Here is a 23,109-nt window from a genome sequence, read left to right as displayed (position 1 = left end):
GAACACCAAATAAGATGGCACGTTCTTTAAAGGAATTGGCAAGGGGCTATAATGACAGTCCTTACGTGTGCCCACCAGTGGTCGACAGTCGTGTGATGCCTCTCCACTGCCTGCTGCATCCTCACCACTGCACTGCCTGATCACATCCTCTCTTCTTCATTGCTTGTCTTCGCCAGGGCACCACCTGCCCTCGCCACACCACCTCCCACCGGTGTCCTCATCTCTCGACTGTCTGCCCTCCTTACCTCTCCCCTGCCTGCACCACTACTTACCTTCTTCTCGCCCCTCTCATGTCTCTGTTACCAACTGTTTTTTTCCTTCCCTCTCCCACCCCTCTTGTTGTGTGTTGGCTCTCATTCGAGCCTCGACAGCGTGTGTGTGTGTGTGTGTGTGTGTGTGTGTGTGTGTGTGTGTGTGTGTGTGTGTGTGTGTGTGTGTGTGTGTGTGTGTGTGTGTGTGTGTGTGTGTGTGTGTGTGTGTGTGTGTGTGTGTGTGTGTGTGTGTGTAAATATATATGGAAAGAGCGAAAAAAAGTATATATTTGTGGGGAGAGAGGAAAAAAATGGTCTTAAAGAGTTAAATGAGATTGGAGATGAAAAGTTTTCTGCCTTATAAATGATTCCATCAAACAAATTGAGATGCTTCATCTTCAAAATCAGAGAGTGTTTTGGTAATGTCATAAATCAAATATTATTATTCTTCCAAACTCTTCCTCGTAAAATTGCAGATGAATTTAAAAGAAATGGATACATCGGGATACTGACACGGATATGAAAAAGGATATGAAAGAGGTTATACATGTGGCAATAATCAAACGTCAAACAATCAAAGTTTTCAGTCCATTCAAGGATATTTATTTTTTCCTTTCCATCCTCCAACTTATATGTAATTAAAGTGATCCGCTTAATTTGTTTTATTTACTTTTACCCCGGTTATTTCTTCAAGACTTTTTTGATATTTCTCACATTCGTTATGTTTCCCATTGAAATACCAAGGCTGATTACATCTCCACTCTTTGGTTTGATTATTGATTGGTTCTGTCATTTATAAATCAGAAAAAAGACACCCCTGAACACTTATAACCAAAAGGGATACTCTTGATTCCATTCTCTAAAATATATATATATATATATATATATATATATATATATATATATATATATATATATATATATATTTTATCATCAAAGACTCCTCATGCTTTCTTATTTATCTCTTCTGTATATAATTGGTGTTTATACCTTCTTATTGTAATCATTTTTCTGGACTCTTCCTTCTTAAAGGTTAAACAGTTGTATTAATGTTTAAAGTTTATTGTTTCCTTGATTATATTTTTCTTTATTCCCTTTTGCTTCTTATCACACCTTTCAATATTATTATTATCAATATACGTAAAAGCACAAGACTTGATCTCAAACCCACAAATTCACTCATGACCTTTCCACCCAACTCATCCTTAAACTTACCAATAACGTTTTTATTCTTTCATGAAAACAACACACTATCAGATGTACAGCAGGAAATTCACGTACATTGTACAATTTCTGTATGAACTCCCTGACCTTTTTGGGTGTCGGTGCCAAGTCAATCTGATGACAACTGGTCACATTATAAGAAATCAAATATTACACATCACAGGATAAGGAATTGAATGCTAAACATTTTGAATCTTCTTACATGCAAATTGTATAAGAATTGACCGCATTATGGTAATAAAGGTCGTGTTTGACCTTTGACCCAAACCGCGAACAAAGGTATTGACGTCATTGTGTCATATCGTATATCGCAAGATTGGGCATTGAATTCTCAACATTTTGGCATTGGTTGCATGCAAATTGGATAAAAATCGACTGCACTATGGCAAAATGACGATTTTGACCTTTTCATGACCTCGACCTTTGTACTCTTAATTTTGTAATTGGTATTAGAGTGTGGGGAACAGAACAGTCAACATTTTGTGTTGGTTTCATGCAAATCGGATAAGAATTGACCATGTTATGACTAAAACCGCACATTTTGCAATGTCGTGACCCGCCCTAACCTTTGACTCCCAACCGCTAATAAGGATTATTACGTCATTGTGTCATGTCACATATCAGAAGATGGGGCATTGAATTCTGAACATTTTGGCATTAGTTGCATGCAAATTGGATACAAATTGACCGCGCTATGGTAAAAAGATGATTTTGACCTTTTCATGACCTTGACCTTGAACTTTGACCCGATTGCTCCCAAAATCTAATCAAATGGTCCCAGGATAATAACCAATCATCCGACCAAATTTGCTGCGATTCATTTCAATACTTTTGAAGTTATGCGAATAACAAACAAACAAACACATATTCAAAATAAATAAATAAATACACAGCGATCAAAACGTAACCTTCGCAACAAAGTTTGCGAAGGTAACTATTAAAAGCAATGAAACAAGAAAAAGTATCAAAAAATAAAAACCTTATGGATGAAGCTTCAGAAAGAAAAGATAAGTCCATCTGTTATATGCAAGGAGAAATTTGTATTTTTTTCAACAACCCTGAAGATGTAAATCCTGATGAAATAAAGGATGTTAATACATCAGGTGAAATGACATTTCGTTCAATCAAAGTTGAGGATCATTTTAAAATTACTTTAATATAAAAAATGTCGTAGTTGAATCTGTTCATGAAAAAAAGTATATCGATGTCGATGGTAATGTTTTTTCTACTAATTAAATACGAGTCATTATTCAACTGAAGATTATGAGAGTGATGACAGTTATGATACCGAGAGTTTGTGTTCAAACGATAGTTATGAAAGTAGTTTTACACATGATTGTGAAAGTACGGAAGATGATCCCGAAGATGAATTTTAATTAAAGTAAAGCTTTACTTTATAAATATGCTAGATTTTGAGCCTCTTAAATTACCTGATTCTCCATATGACAAATTTGAGAATTGTCCTGCGTGTGAAAGAGGGGGATTAGACAGAGTCAAAAGCCTACAAACAATGTATATTCTGCGATTATCTTCTAATTAATGATAATAAAGAATGTAAAAAGGAAAATAATTCTTTTAGATTTACACCAAAAATGAATTGCTTTGCAAGATTGATTCGAGAAATGAATGTAAAGTATGAGGGTGATAACACACCTTTCCTGACAATGGAAGAAACTCAACGTATAAGAGAAAGTTCAAAGGATTGTTGTTATCTATTATTCACAATTGTCATTTTCAGGGAAATATCAACACAAGATATTGTATAAATAAAACAATGGATTATCTTGAAATTAAACCTGAACTTAGGATAAAGTATAAAGTTTCTAAAAAGCCAATAATAAATTAAATAACCTGTTTTCCAAATATATAAATGAATGATTTTTTACCCATTTGAGAAAATAAGATAAAATTTAACAACCATAAAAATCTTCCAAATTCATTAAGATGTCTCAAAGTTGGTTCAAGCAGATGTGGAAAAACCTGCTGACTTTTAAAGATGCTCCTGACTCCCAACTTTTTAGATTATGATAATTTAATAATTTTCACAAAATCGAGTTTTCAACCTGCGTATCAACTACTCTCACAATGTTTTCATGCTGGTCTTCAAAAATAAGATATAATCGGTTTATTTAAACTTCAAAAAAAACTAAATGATTACAACATTGAAGATATAATACAACTATTTTGTGATACACAGAGATATAAAAAGTAATCAAAACCGACCACTTGTATTCTTAGTGATAATACAGATGATATACCTTCTCCCCAAGATTTGGATAAATCAAAAAAGAACCTCGTTATCTTTGATGATTGTGTTTATGAGAGAAACCAAATGGTAATAACAACAACTACACAAGAGGAAGACATTCTTCTTGTAATTGTATTTATCTTAGTCAATCATACTTTCAACTCCCTCGTCGTTCCAGAAGAAACAATGCTAATACTTTTATTCAAGTTAAATTCAATTGATATAAACAACTTTTGGAGAGATAATTGTTCTTAATTATGCAGGAAAAAGGAATTTGCGGATTATATGAAGCACACGACTGAAAAATATAAATATATTGTTATGAAACAAGATGAGATATTAAGGGATATATTTTCAGATATAAATGACAAGTATTATTTTAAATCTTGTGGGTAAATCTGCTTCTGGAAAAAACTTTCATAAATCAAGGTTCTTGTATTGTACAAATGAGAATATTGTAAATTTACTTTAATAAAACACCCCGTGATATGCAATGTATCAACAATAACCAGAGCAATAAGACCTGGAGAAGTCACATGTAAAGATTATTATGATATTTCAGTAGAGGAACAAATGTGATTGAGGAATGAAGGTCAAATATTTGAAGAGGTTTCTCTTGGCACAACAAAATATTCACATTGTAAGAGTGAGTTCAAGAAACTAAAATCTGGTGGTCTTGGGATATTAGAAACGAATCCAGAAGGAATGAGACAAATTATTAAACATCTAAGTGGGGTTAAGATTTTATCATTCGGTTTTGATGTTGATGAAGAAACTCAACGCAGACGTATGAAAAGCAGAGATACAAGTATTAGTGAAGAAGAAATTACAACTCGTATTAATGTTAAAAAAGAATGTAATGAAATATTTCGAGAAAATGATTTATTTGAACACATCCACTTTCATGATGAAGAAAAGGAAAATTTCCCTGTTGATCTTTACAATTCATTAAATGATATTTTCCAATAAATAAATGGATGCGAAAGAAAGAGTAATAAGATTTAGGGAGCATCATGAGATGGTTTCAAAAGTTGTAAAACAACAGGAAGACAGAAAGAAGAAACGCAGACAGAAACTAATGGGTGAAGAAGCATCTGAAAGAAAACAAGAGAATTTTTTTAACTACTTTTAAAAACTTCCCAAGAAAAAATTATAGATGTTTCCACAGTTCCCACATTAGAATATACTCCGAAAAAACTTCAAATGTTGAAAGATTTCAGTCAAATGGCAGAGGAAGAATTAGGGCATATAGGAGCTTTTGATGATGAAGGATTATTTCAACAACTGAAAGAGATTAATCAACCCCCTGATGATATTGTGAATGCTCTTCAAAACAATGAATATTCAGTGGATTCAAAAACCAAAGAAGGACTCATTTCAACATAACAACCAGCAATATTTCATCTTGTTCAAGAAAAGGTATTGATATTTCATGATGAATTAAGGTTCTTGAGTTCTGCTCAACCCCCTGCCAAATTAACCCCCACATTAATGTTTCTTCTCACAAAAGATGGAAGACAAGGTTGAACTGTGAGGGATGAATCAAAGTATTTTTATCAACCATCGGAGTTGGAAAATAAGGATGATGGAGTATATATTGATCTGCTGGACTCTCTGAATTATAGGGTTAGTCTTTCTGGTAAAAGTAGGAAGAATGAGAAGGAGAAACACATTATTCAGGCTTTAAGTATCCTTGGGTCAGGTGTTTGTTTTCTTCCAAATGACCCATTACAATGACTTAATAGACTGTTATTGTTGTCAGGTAGTAAGAAGGCTGGAAATAACAATTGTTTGAATGAAGCATCAGCCATTTTAGACCAGTTGATGACCATGAAAATGATTAATAAATGCCAATACAAAGACATTTTATCTCACATTAAATAAGATGTGAAGCACAATCTTCCTCTCCCTCTTCCTGAGGGCAATCTCAGTTCTTTCCACAAAGCTCGGAACAAGTGTGTATCTACCCTCAGGAGAGCCAGAAAACAACATCTTTCTCATCTCAAGTCTGAACTCTCAAACCTCTCTCCCTCCTCAAAATCCTGGTGGCGTTTAATCAAATCTGTTTCTGGTGTATGTTCCCCCTCCATCCCCTCCCTTACCTCAAATGGCCGCACTGCTGATTCCACACGTGATAAAGCTGAATGTCTAAACTCGGTGTTTGCAGCTAAATCTTGTGTCCCAAACCCATCACTATCTCTACCCACGTTACCCAGTCGCACCCAACTGTCCCTGGACTCTGTATCCTTTTCTCCTGACAAGGTGGAGAGCTTGCTTTCAAACCTCGAGTCAGATTCTGCAACCGGTCCAGACGGCATCAGCCCACGTGTCCTCAAAGCCTGCTCTTCTGCTCTTGCTCACCCTCTCTCTGCTCTATTCACCCTCTCATTTGCCCAAGGTCATCTGCCATCTGCTTGGAAATCTGCTAACATCACTGCCCTGCATAAAAAAGGTGCAAAAACAGATCCCTATAACTACAGACCAATCAGCCTTCTCCCAATCATCAGCAAGGTGATGGAATCCATCATCGCTTCAGATATGAAATCCTTCCTCTTCTCCAATGGCTTGATTTCCAATCATCAATTTGGTTTCAGACCAGGTCACTCTACCCTGGATATGCTGCTTCTGCTCTCCCATCAATGGATGGAGGTCCTCAATGCCAGACAGGAAATCCGAGCTGTATCCCTGGACATATCACGTGCTTTTGACACAGTCTGGCACCCTGCCCTACTCACCAAACTCTCTTCCCATGGTATTCAAGGCCATCTCCACTCATGGCTCACAGACTTCCTCTCCTGTCGCAGTCAACGTGTGGCCCTAAATGGAGTTCTTTCATCCCCTCTTCCTGTGCAGGCTGGAGTTCCTCAAGGTAGCGTTCTGGGCCCTGTTCTTTTTCTGGTTTTCATCAATGATCTCTTGGACTCTCTGGAAAATCCTCTATTTCTCTTTGCCGACGACTCCACCCTCTGCCGTACCATCTGTCATCCCTCAGACCGGCAAGCAGCAGCTTCTTCGCTCACTGCAGATCTGGATAAAATCACAAACTGGTCCAACACGTGGAACATGTCTTTCAATCCAGACAAATCTCACACTCTCACTATGTCTCTTCGAAAGGACCGTTTACAAACCCCCCCCCCTCCACTTTCTCAACAATCCTCTGGAAGAAGTCTTTTCTTTCAAGCTTCTAGGTCTCACTATCTGCCATGACCTTTCCTGGGAAAGTCACATTTCCAACCTCGCCTCAAAAACCAGTCGCCGACTGGGAATCCTCCGTCGTGCTAAGTCCTTCCTCGGCCCTCTTGAGCTCCTGACCACTTACAAAGCTTTTGTCCGTAGCCTGATGGAGTACTGCTCTCCCCTCTGGGCTGGTGCTCCTGCCTCCCACCTTTCTCGGCTTAACGCTGTCGAAACCAGGGCATTTAAGATCATCGGCATCTCCCGCAATGAAGCTGAGTCTTTGGGCCTCTCACTCAATCACCGCAGGTTGGTCGGTGGTCTTTCTGTCTTCTACCGACTCCTCTCCAGCCTTGCCCCCCTGCTCTCTCTGCGATTTGTCCCCACCACATTTCCACAGGGCGCTCAAGGTCCGCCAACAACCCCTTCTGGTAAAACTACCAAAATCACGAATCACTGCTCATCTTCACTCTTTCATTCCTCTTTTTCCCGCCTTTGGAATAAACTTCCTCACTCTATTCTTTCCCATTCTTCCCTCCAGGCTTCCAAAACAGCTGCTCACCACCACCTCTTATCTTCCCCCATCCAAATCCTCGATCTTTTCTACCCCCGATAATCCACCCAAGCCCACTTCCTTCATTTCTCCTGCTTTCCTTCCTGAAAGTCCCTGAAATGTCCATCTTCTCTTCGCCATGTTCCCCGTCCCATCCCCATCCCTCTCCCTTCCACAGTTCACCTAATGTGTCTGTTCCCCACTGTTTTGTCCCTTCCACTCCCGCCCCTCTTGTCTCATGCCTCCTTGATGTGAGTTGTGTGTTTGCTCTCATACGAGCCTCGACCAAGGTATACAAAAAAAAAAAAAAAAAATCCTTAGTTTTAATTTCACAAGCGACCACACATCTTCATTCCCATCCCCACTACAACTTGACACAACAAAATAATATGAGGCGTCTTTATTGTCCATGGAAACTTATAATACCTTGTTTAATATCACCGAGAAAAATGACAAGTTTAGTTATAATCCGGGAAGTGGATATAAAACGAAAACAGTATCACCCAGAGCATATGAGATGTCTCAAATATCTTCTGAAATTGCTCGCCTTATGAAAGAACAGGGTGATGAACCAAAAAATATTGTTATAGAGATTCAAAAACATACTTCAAAATCAACAATTAAACTTAAAAATAACTGCCAGGTTGATTTCACAATTGATAATTCATTTAGAGAGTTATTGGGTTTCTGCTCAAAAAAGATTGAAACTCATGCGACGTTTTACAGTGATAATGTCATTCAAATATCCTCTGGAATAAATTCGGTATTAGTTCATCGTGATTTGATGGATGGTGCTTTTAATGATGGAATAAGAACAAATACATAATTTTCATTCAGCCCATACTCAACCCCAATTGGTTATAAATTCAGTATGGAACCCAAAATTTTGGTTTATCTACCTGTGTCAGGAAAAACCATATACAGAGTAAATTTTAGGATAACCGACCAAGATAATTGTATGATTTCTTTTAATGGAGAAATTATATCCATCAGAATTAACCTACGTGAAGTTTTCCAATAAATACGATGGTTACTGTGAGGAAACACGAGTTTGGAAAATATAAAATAATTACAGGGGATGGGATGTTCCTTTCCCCATACTACAAGGGTGAAGGTATGTATCTTGGTAGAGGATACTATAAACCTAAGAGACAAAGGGGTGTTGGACATCAATTTAGAGGAGATGGGATAATTGATACTCTAATGGGTATCGGTTCAACTATTCTGAAACATAAAGACCTAATTGGTTCAACTGCTTCTACTGTGGGAAATGTATCGGGTGCTATGAAGAGTATAAAAGATGCCCAAAAGGAATCTCATAAATTACAAGCAATAAAAGAAATTCAGAAAGGCAAAACTCAGTTGTCTCCCCAAGAACGACCGGAAATAATTCGAATACTTGGGTCAGGGTTTCAAAAGTTTTAACATCTTTTTTTCTTAAATAAATACAAGTATGCAAGGAATTGATAGTATCTACGATTTGAATGATACCATTGTCATCTGAAACTCCAAAAAAAAGAAGATGACTTCAAGGTAAATGCAATAACTGGAACAGACTGGAATGCAAATGGAACATGAAGTTTTGAAATAAATAATCAACAAACTTATTTGAATCTCTCCGAAAGTATGTTGTTGTGTAAATTTACATTCACTCAGGTTGCGAATAACACAAACGCTACATTCGTCAATGATTTCTTCTGGAAAATGTTTGATATTGTTCGTTTGTACATTGGAACACAAGAAGTTGAAGCGGTTGATTATGTCTCTGCTGCATCTGAAATGATGAAATTTACACTATATTCATTCGGTGATAGAATGGGAAAGGGGGCTGTCAAAGGTTTTATTCCTGATATGTCAATGGAAACAAACACAGACCCTGGATATACAAACACAGACCCTTTCTCTTATACGTTATAGTCAAAGGAAATTAATGTGTAATGATGATTCAACAACAGGTAATAGTTTTACTGTGGCAGTTCCTCTTAAAGGTATATTTGGATTTTGTGATCATGATAAAGTTCTGCATGGTCTTAAAATTAGATTTCAACTACAAAGGAATGATAATGAAAATAGATTACTTTTTGGTGTTGGTAATGCTTTTGGTGATCAGAATAAATTTGTAATTGATGAAATGAGTTAGTATATTCGTGAATATACTTCCCATCTTTAAACAGAAGAGATGTTGAATATAAGACTTAACTCAAAGAAACCACTCAATGTATCATATCTTAAAAGAAGATGTCAACATGTTAAACTGAACCAAACCACTTTCACGTGGAATTTGGGTGTTCTGGAAGGAAAGCCACGATATCTGTGGATCATTTTTTTTAAAACCAGATGGTGAGACTGCCACTGATAAGAATAATGTACTGAGTGATAATGCTAAGGTGAAACAACTTCGTTTTTCTCGAGATGGAACATTTTATCCACGATATAGATTGGAAATTAATTGGGAAAAAAATGATTATTCTGAAGCATACAAGTCTTACCAAAAGGTGCATGAAAGTAATGGAAATAAAGAACCTATTTTGGATATGGCAGCTTTTAAAAGTTTGAAAACAATCTATGCGTTTGACCTGAGTGCTCAAAAGGAAACTATGAAGTCTAATCGAGTGGATACTTCCCTATACATTGAAAGAGGAGAGAGTGAAGAAGTTTATACATATTGTTTGCTTTTGGAAGAAACAGAATTACAGATAATGGTGTTATGATTAGTCTCACATAATTTGTTTGATAAATAAATGAGTGGTAAAGTACCAACTGGGATAGATGTTAATCAAAAGCCGTGTACGATTAACCTTCATACAATTCAGAGAAAAGGAGCAGGAAGAATTGATGTTTTGCTCACAAGAGAACAGGTGAAAATATTGAATGATACTGGCTCTCTTAAAATTAAAATGTCAAAACCAATTTTGAAGAAATATTCAATGAGAGATGAGTGGAGGAATTCTCCCATTTCTAATTCCTTTATTTGCTGGTTTAAGTGCGGCTGGTGCATTGACGGGTGGTATTTCAGCAGCAGTGAAAGCTTCCAACGAAAGGAAGGCTCAACTCCGAGCTCAAAAATAATTGGAAAGACATAACAAAGAGTTGGAGAAACAAATTAGTGGAAGTGGTGTAATTGTCGATTTGGCTGAAAAACTTGAAAGTCTGCCTGTAAAAGTGAGATTGCAAGTTGGAGATATGCTTTCTTCTATCGCAAAAGCAGGTGTAAAATTAACAAAAAGGGGTGATGGATTACATCTTTCTAATAAATAAATGAGCATTGATGAGTGGTTTAAAGAATTTGGAAAGAATACAACATCAAATTTAGAAGTTGTCAAATATTGTAAGAAATTAAAAATTCATAATGTGGTTATTTGTATGAGAGATGAATTAACAAACATGCCGAAACATACAAAGAATATTATTATGAACTTATAAGATAATAATGGGAACAGTTCTCATTGGGTTTGTATTTTTAATTGTCAAGACAAATATTATTTTGATAGTTTTGGTCTTCCACCACCTGTTGAAGTCATAAAATTCTTACAGAATGGTGTTTATCAAATATTTCAAGTCCAATAATTAAATTCCAAGTGTTGTGGTCAATTATGTCTATATGTGTTGTTTCAACTCAACAAAAATAAATTTTTTCATGACATTATTTTTAATCTAATATAAATGACTTATGTTGGTAAAGATGGTTCTATCTTTGGTGTATCCCAATAACTGGATATTGATTTATCAAATTATAACACAAAGGCACAGGCTGAACGACAGAAATATAGTATAACAAAAAATATTAACATGAAAAATGCTTATAAATTAATAAATTATCCAAGCCCGACTGACACGAATGACTTGGTGAGATTAAGTGATTTATCACAATATATATATATCCTTGAATAAAACAGCTGTGTATTCCAAAGATAAAGAAGTGTTTATTTTATCTCCAGCTCATACAGAATTCACAGTTCCAATTAAAATAAGATTTTATAAAGAAGGGCGTATCATTTGTATGAGAATAGAACAATGGGGGAATGATATGAATGATTTAGGGTATAATTGGTCATTGAAAATTAACCAAGAATACTTGGAACAATTAAATCAGTCTCGTGAGGAAGAATATTATCCACTTGGTGCTGAGAATGAGTTTTGTGGAAGCACGATAAGTAAACAACAAATAAAAGAATTTAATAAGAGTTGATTTAATAATGGTTTTGCCAGAGTTTATATCATGAAAACACAAAGAGCAGGATTATATATAATAAATAAGGAAATACAAAATGATTTAACTCTGGGAAGATGAGGGGGGGGTGTTTCATGTCATAATATGAAGGGGGGGTGTTTCATGCCATAATATTAAGGGGGGGGGTGTTTCGTGTCATAATATTAATGTCATATATATCTAATACATAAATGACAGCAAGAAGGCTTCAAGAAAATTATCATTTCTGTGTCCAAGCAGAACTTCAAAAAAGGGTATTCGGTATTTTAATAAATATGTTCTCCAACATAAGAATGAGGTATTTTCAAGAAAAGATTGGTTTTATACCGATGTTAATGAACCAACAACTTTGGATATAATTAAAATGTTAAATAATGAAAAAATTATTAAGTTAAGAAAACACAAGACTCTTTTAGAAATTCAGAAGAAATTTTATTGGTTTCCTGTTGTAAATAAAATTATTTTGGATACAGGAATAACAAGAAATCCTGATGAATATATGTATGATATTCTATGGGGTGGAAGTGATTCAAGAATTGATAGTAAGGGACGAGGAAGGAGTGAAGAAGAGAGAAAAGAGGAGTAAAAGGAGAAGAGAGAGAGAGAGAGAAGGAGGTGAGGGAGAAGAGAGATAAATGAAAATAAATGAATCTCAACGCACCGAGGCAGAAAACAAAGAATTGACAAGTCTATTAGAAATATTTTCGACAAGACTATAAACATCGTTTTCAGGGAGAAGATATAAACGAGAAAGTGGAGATAAAGATTATATTATTGATGATGTTGGTGTGATTGACTTTTATTTAAGAAAAAAAATGGAAAACTTCAATTAATGGAGGAGAGAGTGAAGACATTTCTGAAGATTCTTTATGTTTTAAAAATTAAGATTCAAATGTGCATGTTGGAAACTCAAAAGGTTTTCACACTCTGTCAGAATTTTTCTCACAAATAAATGAGTTATTGTGTCAAATGTAAAAAGAAAACATACCATAAATATCTCGTATTTTAAAAGTCAAAATAACAGGTTTATACAAAAAGGTACATGTTCGGTGTGTGGCTCGAAAAAGACTAAATTTGTCTCCAAACACAAACGTGGAGGAGATATTCAAAAGTTTTTATCAGGACGTAAATTTACAATTCCTGGAATACCAGGGGAATTACATCTACCAGGGTATTCTTTCTGTGGTCCAGGAACAAACTTGGATAAAAGATTAGATGAGGCAGACAATCCTAAACCATGGAGTAAACCCATCAATAGGGTTGATGAAGTGTGCATGAGGCAAGATATTGATTATGGGAATAGCACAACATTGGAAGAAAAGCATAACGCCGATCGAGAAATGTTGTATAATTTGTCGCTGATTCAAAATTTAACCTTGAGAGAAAAGGTTGATAGGTTCATCGTGAGGAAGATGATCAGAACTAAATTGAAACTTGGGCTTGGCAATTCAAAAAAACTTATCGGGTCTAATGATGTCATTAAGACTGAAGAACAATGAGCTGATGAATTACATAAACCAATATTCACCCATCACCCCCTCATCTGCATTATATCTGGTCCACTAATTTGCTTCAACTCAATAATGACAAGGGGTACAAGTTTGATTTAACCATTATTGATTTGAAGAATAGATATGCGTGGGTTGTCCCTTTAAAAAACAAAACAGGTAATACTCATGTTAGCCTTTCAACAGATATTTAATAAAAGTAAGAGAAAACCTAAAAAATTGTGGACTGATGAGGGCAGAGAGTTCTACAACAAGACATTTATGAATTTTATAAAAAAAAAATAACAGCATTACATGACACAGTACCTTCAATGAAGGAAAAGCGGTTGTTATTGAGCGTTTTAATCACACTTTAAAAGAGAGACTATATAAAAACTTCACCCAACTCGGTTCTCAACAATGGTCATCTTTTATTCAGGATATTGTACATAAGTATAATGATACGATTAACACCTCAACGAATACTAAACCAACAGAAACATTTACAAAATTAGAATATGAAAAAGAGATTAATGTCAGAAAGCCGAAGTTCAAAGTTGGTGAGAGAGTCAGTATATATATATATATATATATATATAGATATATATATATATATATATATATATATATATATATATATATATTGATACATATATATATATATATATATATATATATATATATATATTGATATATATATATATATATATATATTGATGAGGGGCTGAGCGCAATAGTCAACTAACTGACATACCTCATGAATTTGAGTTAGAGGCATTATCAAGTACAATTTATATGTATCTTTCTTGTGTATAACACAACTAACTGATTTTAGTAACATTGGTGTCTACGAGAGGGCTCTCATTGTGATGCACGAAAAGTACTGTGCAAAATGATTGTGCAACAAACAACTATCAACAAAATTCAAGATGGCAGCTCCCAGGAAGAAGGCATTTCTCAGTGCTGCCCAAGTTATTGACTTATTGTTTCAAGAAGATGATGATACAGACAGTAGTGTTATTGATGATTCAGACAATGATCCAAACTATGACCCTGACAAGGATGGTAATAACACCGCTCTAACACGAACACTGGCGCGAACACCGCTCGGTTATAACCGCTCTAACACTGGCGCTAACACCACTCGGTTATAACTGAAGCACGGAATGGACCGCTTAAGAGGTTCGTGTCCTCGGTCGGCCAGCGGCGAGGTACGATCGCCCGGTTAACCACTCGCACAGGTACTTAGGGAGGTCGAGTTTGGCAAACAACCCCATCCTGCGCGGGTGGCCAATTGTCACGATTGTGGCGTGGTCGAAAGACCCACCCGTGACTTGCTCCTGGCGGTAGTTCCAAGGAGGGTCACGACTGAATTGTCCGTTCCGGTGGGCGACGCGGTCGCAATTTGAGTTAGGTGGCCGATCGCACACCGGGCAGACCGAAATTCGTAACAATATATATTATATACATATAATACATCTTGGCTGCTCTGAGAGCACCCTGATTGTGGACATTTCCATCTGTCTGTCTGTCCGCGAAACTTTGGTCCTGTATCCGGGCTAAACCACTCAACCGATTCCAATGAAATTTGGTTGGTCGGAACAGTATTTCTGGGAATCGTGTGCTTTCGAATATAGGACCACGGGCCCGAGCAACGGCATCGCAACGGCCCTTCAAAGTGGTCAAAAAAAATCGAAAAAAAATCAAAAAAAAATCTAAAAATCGAAGCTTAGATTTCTGTGCACAATCTATCTCGCTCCCTTCATGCCAATTTGCAGCCCGAACAAAAACTATTTGTAGGAGGAGATAGGTTTTGGGCGAGTCCATGTCAAACATTTCAGAAACGGTGAATTGCAAATATCTGCAAGAGAAAGAGTCTGATTTTGATGAAATTTGGGTGAAATGTGTACAATGTGGCTGGCATGTACACAAAAATGAATGGTTGCTGTGCACACCTCCGTTGCTAAGTAACAGCTAAAATACTTTATCGTACATCGTACACTTATTGTGGACGGTACAATAAAATAGAGACCTCCGAAACTGGACCTCTGAGGGACCTGTTTTTTTTTTGTGCCCAAGGAGAATACAGCATCATATCAAAAAATAAAATGTTCAGCGAATAGATGAATGGAATTACGAGGGCTGCCATTTGTTAGAGTCTCTTTGGAAACATGCCTGAAATTTCAGAAGGCGTGTTTCTGGGCGCAAACGATGAGGGCTGTGATAATCATATTTATTGTGCTAAAATGATTGATAGCATGTACATGAATATCGGCTCGTCACGTCGCCCAGCTTTCCATCTCGAGCGAGCAGCCATGTCGCCTTCCGGCTTGTTATATATTATACACATATACATATTATACACAAATATATATTATAAACAAATATATTATATATATATATATATATATATATATATATATATATATATATATATATATATATATATATATATATATATATATATATATATATACACAGATATATTTGCTCATCTTTTGGCTGTTCCCGTTTGGGGTCAACACAGCAGATCATCCGTTATGATTCGCATACTGATTTGGCACAGGTTTTACGCCGGATGCCCTTCCTGACGCAACCCTGGTCGCCTCTTACAACAGGGATATGGATTGGGTTTCGCCATGATTCCGGGGTGCCCTACACCCTCTCATAGCACAGCCCAGTGCAGAGCTCCCGTCCTCAAGCGATCCTCCAACCCCAGCCTCCGAGTCGTCGGATTACAGGCGCACGCCACTATGCCCGGTAAATATATATATATATATATATATATATATATATATATATATATATATATATATATATATATATATATATATATATATATATATATATATATATATATATATATATAATGAGGCCCCGCGAGAATGAGTAATGTTTGCGATATTTTTTTAATGATATGATGACGATAGGTTTGGATGATAGGGTAAGGGTTGAAATAGTGCGATATGACATTAACTCCAAAATGGCCGATGTGTCCCTTCCATCGCTCCTCCTCGCGGCGCCTCAGATACATACATACATATATATGTATATATATATATCTTCTTCTTTCGGATGCTCCCGTGAGGGGTCGCCACAGCGGATCATCCGTATGATCCGCATAGTGATTTGGCACATGTTTTATGCCGGATGCCTTTCCTGACACAACCCTGGTCGCCTCTTTCGACACAGGGATATGGTACACCTATTTTAACCGGGGTATACACCGGCCCAGTATACTTGTCCTCATTTCGTCGACCTCGGAAGGATGACAGGCTGAGTCAACCCTCTGGTGTATTAATTCAGTGACCCAACGGGGCTTGAACTCAGGACCTTTTGGATCCCAAGCCGCTGCCCGAACCACTGCGCCAACACCAGGATTATAAAACACATTTATATATATATATATATATATATATATATATATATATATATATATATATATATATATATATATATATATATATATATATATATATATATATATACACATTTATAAATATATATATATATATACACATTTATAAATATATATATATATATATATATATATATATATATATATATATATATATACATAGATATATATATACATAGATATATAACACACAAATATATATATATATATATATATATATATATATATATATATATATATATTTCTCAGTGCTGCCCAAGTTATTGACTTATTGTTTCAAGAAGATGATGATACAGACAGTAGCAGTGTTATTGATGATTCAGACAATGATCCAAACTATGACCCTGACAAGGAAGGTGAGTAAATTATGACTTAAATCGGGAATGAATGTCGTATAATGACGACATACATAACATTGCGACTATGCAAAATGCATGAAATAAAATGTATACAATTCGGATGAGGCAAACGTCTTTGAATAGCTTGGGTATGTTTCATATTACGATCACTTCACCACTTTGACCATTGCTTCTGCTGAAAGTAAAGTTTGTGTGCTCCACAGGCAATGTCATATGGGGGGACGTAGATAGTTGCCTATTGTACACAGCCTATGCAGGTAATCACTTGGCCATGACTCCGCAGTATTCTCCATAAGGGGTTTTAGTATGGTGGGCCGCCACACTATTAGAGGGCACCGCCCAGCTATAGAGAGCGCTGCCAGCTATATCAGTGGCGGATCTAGGGGGGGTGGGCGTGGAGGGCGTACGCCCCCCCTATTTTGACAAAAATATTGATCTTTTTATGACAATTCCTAAAATGTGCCGAAAATTAGCCCTTTTTCGCACCTTACGCCCCCCCCCCTTTTTCAAAGTCCTGGATCCGCCCCTGTATAGAGAGTGCTGCCACACTGTCGAGGTGTACCACTGGTCTGCCTGTCATCAAAGGCATTATGTTTTTCAATATATTCTTTGTTTGCAGGTTCTGAATCATCCAATTCTGGTGATGATGCAGTTTGTGATCAGCAACTCGCTGAGCCTGCAGCCGACGTCAACCATGTCCATGATCAGCCACCAGCTGAGCCTCCACACAAGCTCCGCCCACACATCCACTCATCCACATAAACCCCACCCCACACAAGCCCCACCCAGAGAAGACCCGACAACAGAAACCCCGCCCACAGAAGCCCTGCCCACACAAGCCTCATCCACAAAAGCCCCGCCCACACAAGCCCCACCCTCACAAACCCCGCCCCACAAAAACCCCGCCCCACAAAAGCCCCTCCCATCCACACATAAACCCCACCCCACACACTCAAGCCCCACCCCACACAAGCTCCACACACAAACACCACATTCATCATCTTCACATAATTAGTGATTCGTTAATTAGTTCCACACATGTTTATTTTATAAAAAAAATTTGCCCGCCCACACAGGCCCCACCCCACACAAGCCCCGCCCACACAAGCTCCACCCACCCCATCCCCCTACGCGCCTCCACCTTTGGCCCACCACCGCCCTCATCCCACCCCCCACCCTTCCCCACACACAAAAACGGGGAAGGGAGGGGGGTGGGATGAGGGGGTGATGGGTCATCGGTGGAGCGCATCTACTCCCCCCCCTCCTTTACATCTCCTTTATTCTTTTCTTGTAATTAAAAATTAAATAATTTAAAGCAAAGCAATTATAATTCATCAATATTGAAAATATTGAATATTCAGTTATAAAAATAGATAATATTTCCAAGCAATCTACGCCAGATGTCTTGTTTCATGTCAGATTCCTGCAGACGATTGACTTGATTATTGGTTCATCCAGACAGGGGTTTAAACTGAAAAATAAAAATAAATAACGAGTCAAAACTCAACGGAGATATCAAAACAGAGGTACAGAGAGGCAGACAAGACAAGCATAGAGAGACAGATAGACAGACAGAGAGACAGACACAGAGACAGACACAGAGACAGATAGAGATATCGATACACACATACACGTGTATGTTTCTCACCTTGAAGTCAGGTCTTTCAAGATTACAGGGCGCAAGAGTAATTCTTTCCATTCAAAAATAATATTGTTTCGTTCATTCCTGAAGGAATAAATCTCTTGAATAAAATCGTTCATCTGTATCCATTCCTCGTGATCGTCAAATAATTTGTTCTCCACAGCTGTGATCAACAACGTTGTTATTGGGTACAAGCTGTGAGAAAAACACATACAATAATTATTGGTCATACAGTGATTTAATTCTGTTTTAAACAATAAATAATAAATTGGGTTGAGAATCTCACCTGTCATCTGGTGAAACCGAATGATCCGCAAGGTTCTCGTAAGAATCTGAATGCTCCATTCTCTGAATGAAACATGATGGACACAAAGCTTGGGTTTATATGAACCGTGAGTAATAAGGTCATGGGAGATTACAAAACAATGGTATTTCCAGGGCGTATTCTGCACGGGAAATGACTTGAGGCAACACGAGTGTACTCTGAAAAAAACACTTCTGCATTTTAAGAAACCGAATGGGGAATAGCTTTTTCTTTCGTGCTTGAAGAGACAAAGTGAACACAGTCAGTGGTGATCAAAAAATGGTGATGTCTGATTAAGTGAATCCACTCACTTGACTGAGTGGAATGAAAATATAAAAGGAAATCAGTCAGTCTCAGTTTAACATGTGCTCAATGGGGCAGAGATCAGCCTCCTCTTTTGACCCCATGGGCTGAGAGTCAGGGGGGGCGGGGATTGGGTTCGGGGGTTTGGGTTTTATATATGTATATATATATATATATATATATATATACATATATATATATACATATACATATATATGTATTTTTTTTGTGTGTTTTTGGGTCTTGACACTCAATTTAACATGAGCTTGTATGGGAGGGGGAGAAAATCATTCTCCTGTTTTAACTGAATGAGCCTCGGGTCAGAGAGCTTCCCCTATTAATTTGTGTGGGAGGGGGAGGAATGGGTCTCCTGCGCACGCCACTACGCCCGGTAAAAAAAATATATATATATATATATATTTATATTATATGAGGCCCCGCGAGGATGAGTGATGTTTGCGACATTTTTTAATGATATGATGATGATAGGTTCGGATGATAGGGTAAGGGTTGAAATAGTGCGATATGACATTAACTCCAAAATGGCCGATGTGTCCCTTCCATCACTCCTCCTCGCGTCGCCTCAGATACATACATATATATATTATGTACACATAAAACACACATGTATGTATATATATATATATATATATATATATATATATATATATATATATATATATATATATATATATATATATATATATATATATATAAAACACACACATATATATATATATATATATAAAACACACACATATATATATATATATATATATATATAAAACACACACATATATATATATATATATATATATATATATATATATATATATATATATATATATATATATATATATATATATATATATATATATATATATATAAAAACACACATATATATATATATATATATATATATATATATATATATATATATAAAAAATATATATCTCTCTATATATATAGATAAAACACACACACACACACACACAAGCATTTAAAGGCCATTTTCCCCGCGAAAGCGGGGGTTAGCCTTGCGGGCCCCATGACAATCTTCTCCACTTTACCCTGTTTTCTGCATCTCCCCTTCTTAAAACCCTTACCCACATTTCCTCTTCCACCACATTTAGCCAAGTTTTTCTCGGTCTTCCCCGTCCTCGACTTCCGACTACACTCATTTCCAACACTCCTCTCACCCAGTTACTTTCATCCTTCCTCAACACATGACCCAACCATCTCAACCTGTTTCTCTTCACAACCTCCATCACAGACTCTATTCCCATCATCTTCCGCAGGTCATCATTTGTCTTCCTCTCTCTCAACGATACTCCACACATCGACCGAACCATTCGCATTTCCACCCTTTCCAGCCTTTGTTGCTGCTCCCTGTTCAGTACCCATGTCTCACTCCCATAAATCATCGTACTCCTCACACATGAAGCATACACCTTTCCCTTCAGCTTCAACGACACTCCCCTCTTTATCAGCATGCCACTCAGTTCCCGAAACTTCTTCCATGCACATCTCACTCCAGCAACCGTCGAAGAGTCTGATCCACCTTCTCCATTCAGCATGTCTCCGAGATAGCAAAATGTTCTCACCCCTTCCAGCTTCACACCATCTCCAAGATCCAACTCAACAATTCCTTCATCTGCTGCTCCCTCTATGCACACCTTACACTTGAATGTAGCTGCCACACTGGTTAATGACCCTCTCACACCACTACATTTTCGATGAACCCACTCAGCACACATTGTACACTGAATGGAGTTCACTCCGACACCCTTCCTGAACACAGCACACGGCCACTTCCCAGTCCTTTCCACCTCACCACATGCTTTACCACTTGCCATCACCTTCGTCTTTCCGATATTCACCTTCAAACCTTTTGCCTCCATACATTCCTTCCACTTGTTCATCTTCTCCTTCAGTCCATCCATACTCTCTGCAATCAACACCAGATCATCTGCATACAGCAGCTCCCACGGTAAACCTTTACCCTCCGAGCCAGCACCTCCATCACAACTACAAATAGAAGTGGACTTAGTACCGACCCCTGGTACACTCCTACCCTCACCTCAAACTCACCACTGTTCCCATCCTTCATCCTTACAGCTGTGCGTGCTCTCTCGTACATGGCCATCACTACTCTGATCAACCATTCCTCCACTCCGAACTTCCACAATGCCCATGTCATTACTTCGCGTGGGACCCTATCAAATGCTTTCTCCAGATCAACAAACCCAAAAAACAACTTCTTCCTCTTCTCCATGTACTTCTCCTGCAACTGCCTGACAATAAAAATTGCATCTGTCGTTCCTCTTCCTGGCATAAATCCAAACTGCATTTTGTCAATCTTTACCTTCTTCCTTATCCTCTTCTCCAACACCCTTTCCAATACCTTCATTCCATGCTCCAATAACTTTATTGCTCGAGAGGAGCCACAGTCCAGAGGGTCACCTTTCCCCTTGTACAGAGGGACGAGGGTACTCAGTTCCCAATCCACTGGAATGCGGCCTTCTTTCACCACCAGATTACAGATCTCTGTCATTCTCTTCACACCCCAACTTCCCGCTGCCTTCAACATATCTCCCACAACTCCCGTCGGCCCTCCTGCTTTTCTACTCTTCATTGCTCTTATAGCTTCCTCAACTTCCTTCTCAGTTATCTTCTCTGCTGGTCCTAAAACTGGGTTACTCTCGATGTTTCTATCCCATTCATTTTCTACATTCAACAGCCTTTCCATATATCTCTTCCATCTTCCTTTAATTCCATCTGAATCCACAACAATTTGTCCCACTTCATCCTTCAAGCAACTCACCCCCGTCACATCAAATCTCTCTCTCGCTATCTGCTTTGCGATCCTGAAGACCGCTCTCTTACCCTCCTCCGAATCCAAGCGTTCTCCAAACATTTTCCTATGGGCCTTCTGTGCCTTTGCAACTTCTTTCTTTGCAGCCTTCTTGGCTTCCTTATAACTTTCATGTGCAGCCTCTTCCATCGTATCCTTTGCCTTTTGCCATTCCTTGAACTTCTTCCTCTTCTCTTCAATCGTCTTTCCAACTTCATCACCCCACCACCATGTTTCCGAGTGCCTCGGTGGTCCTTTTGTCCATCCACATACCTCACCAACGGCTCCCAATAGACTATCTTTCATTGACATCCAACCACTTTCAAGCTCAACCACATCATCTTCAACCATACTCAGCCTCTCTCTTAATGCTTCCTTCACTGTCGCCTCTTTCAACCTCCACACCTTCATCCTCGGTTGGTACTTCACCCGCCAAATTCTCCGCGCACCTTTCACCCTTATAATCGCAGACAACCAGGTGGTGCTGTGAAACAGTCTCCTCCCCTGGGATCACCTTTGTGTCCCGGAGGTTTCCCCTATCTCGCTGACGCACCATCAGGTAGTCAATGGTTGTCGTCAACCCACCTGACGTGTATGTAATAAGCTTATTATTCGCTTTCTGAAATTGAGTATTACAGAGCAACAAATCAGCTCCATCAGCAAACTCCAAGATCCTTTCACCTTCTCCATTTCTCACACCATATCCATAACCCCCACGGACTCCCTCAAAACCGTCTGGACTCCTTCCCACATGTCCATTCAAGTCTCCTCCAACCACAACAACTTCCTCATCTTTCACATTTTCCATCAACTTCTCCATCGCACACCAGAACATGTTCTTCTCTTCATCGCTTCGACCGACCTGCGGGGCATATCCCGAGATGACGTTCACCAAGAGATTTCCGATCACAATTCTCACCATCATCAACCTTTCACTCACTCCAGTCACACTCACTACACTGTCTACAACCTCCTCAGAAAACATTACACCAACACCATGCATGCCTTCCGGGCACCCTTGCCACATAAACTTGTACTTCTGCCCCTGCCTTCCCTTCACCATTCTCACACCACTTCCCTTC

At 37.9% G+C, this 23,109-nt stretch overlaps 1 protein-coding gene across 2 annotated transcripts in view; it reads right to left on the bottom strand.

Annotated features, from left to right (window-relative positions):
• Positions 1 to 19,227, bottom strand: part of LOC147021988 (uncharacterized) — a 159,149-nt gene extending 139,922 nt beyond the window's left edge. Inside the window, exons 1-2 of one of the 2 annotated variants that reach the window (XM_085892495.1) lie at positions 18,853 to 19,227; positions 18,573 to 18,761 (exon numbers count right to left, since the gene is read on the bottom strand). In XM_085892495.1, the coding sequence (XP_085748621.1) occupies positions 18,573 to 18,761; positions 18,853 to 18,911 (248 nt within the window). In that variant the 5' untranslated portion in view covers positions 18,912 to 19,227. Of the gene's footprint in view, positions 1 to 18,572 lie in introns of both variants that reach the window. The other variant, XR_015061029.1, reaches the window with a different exon arrangement.
• Between the last annotated feature and the right edge of the window lie 3,882 nt (positions 19,228 to 23,109).

Source organism: Eptatretus burgeri, chromosome 8 (genome assembly GCF_056783735.1).
Source record: "Eptatretus burgeri isolate ZD-2024b chromosome 8, Ebu_testis_v1, whole genome shotgun sequence".
Classification (NCBI taxonomy): Eukaryota; Metazoa; Chordata; class Myxini; order Myxiniformes; family Myxinidae; genus Eptatretus; species Eptatretus burgeri.
This window is presented reverse-complemented; position numbering and strand designations above follow the sequence as displayed.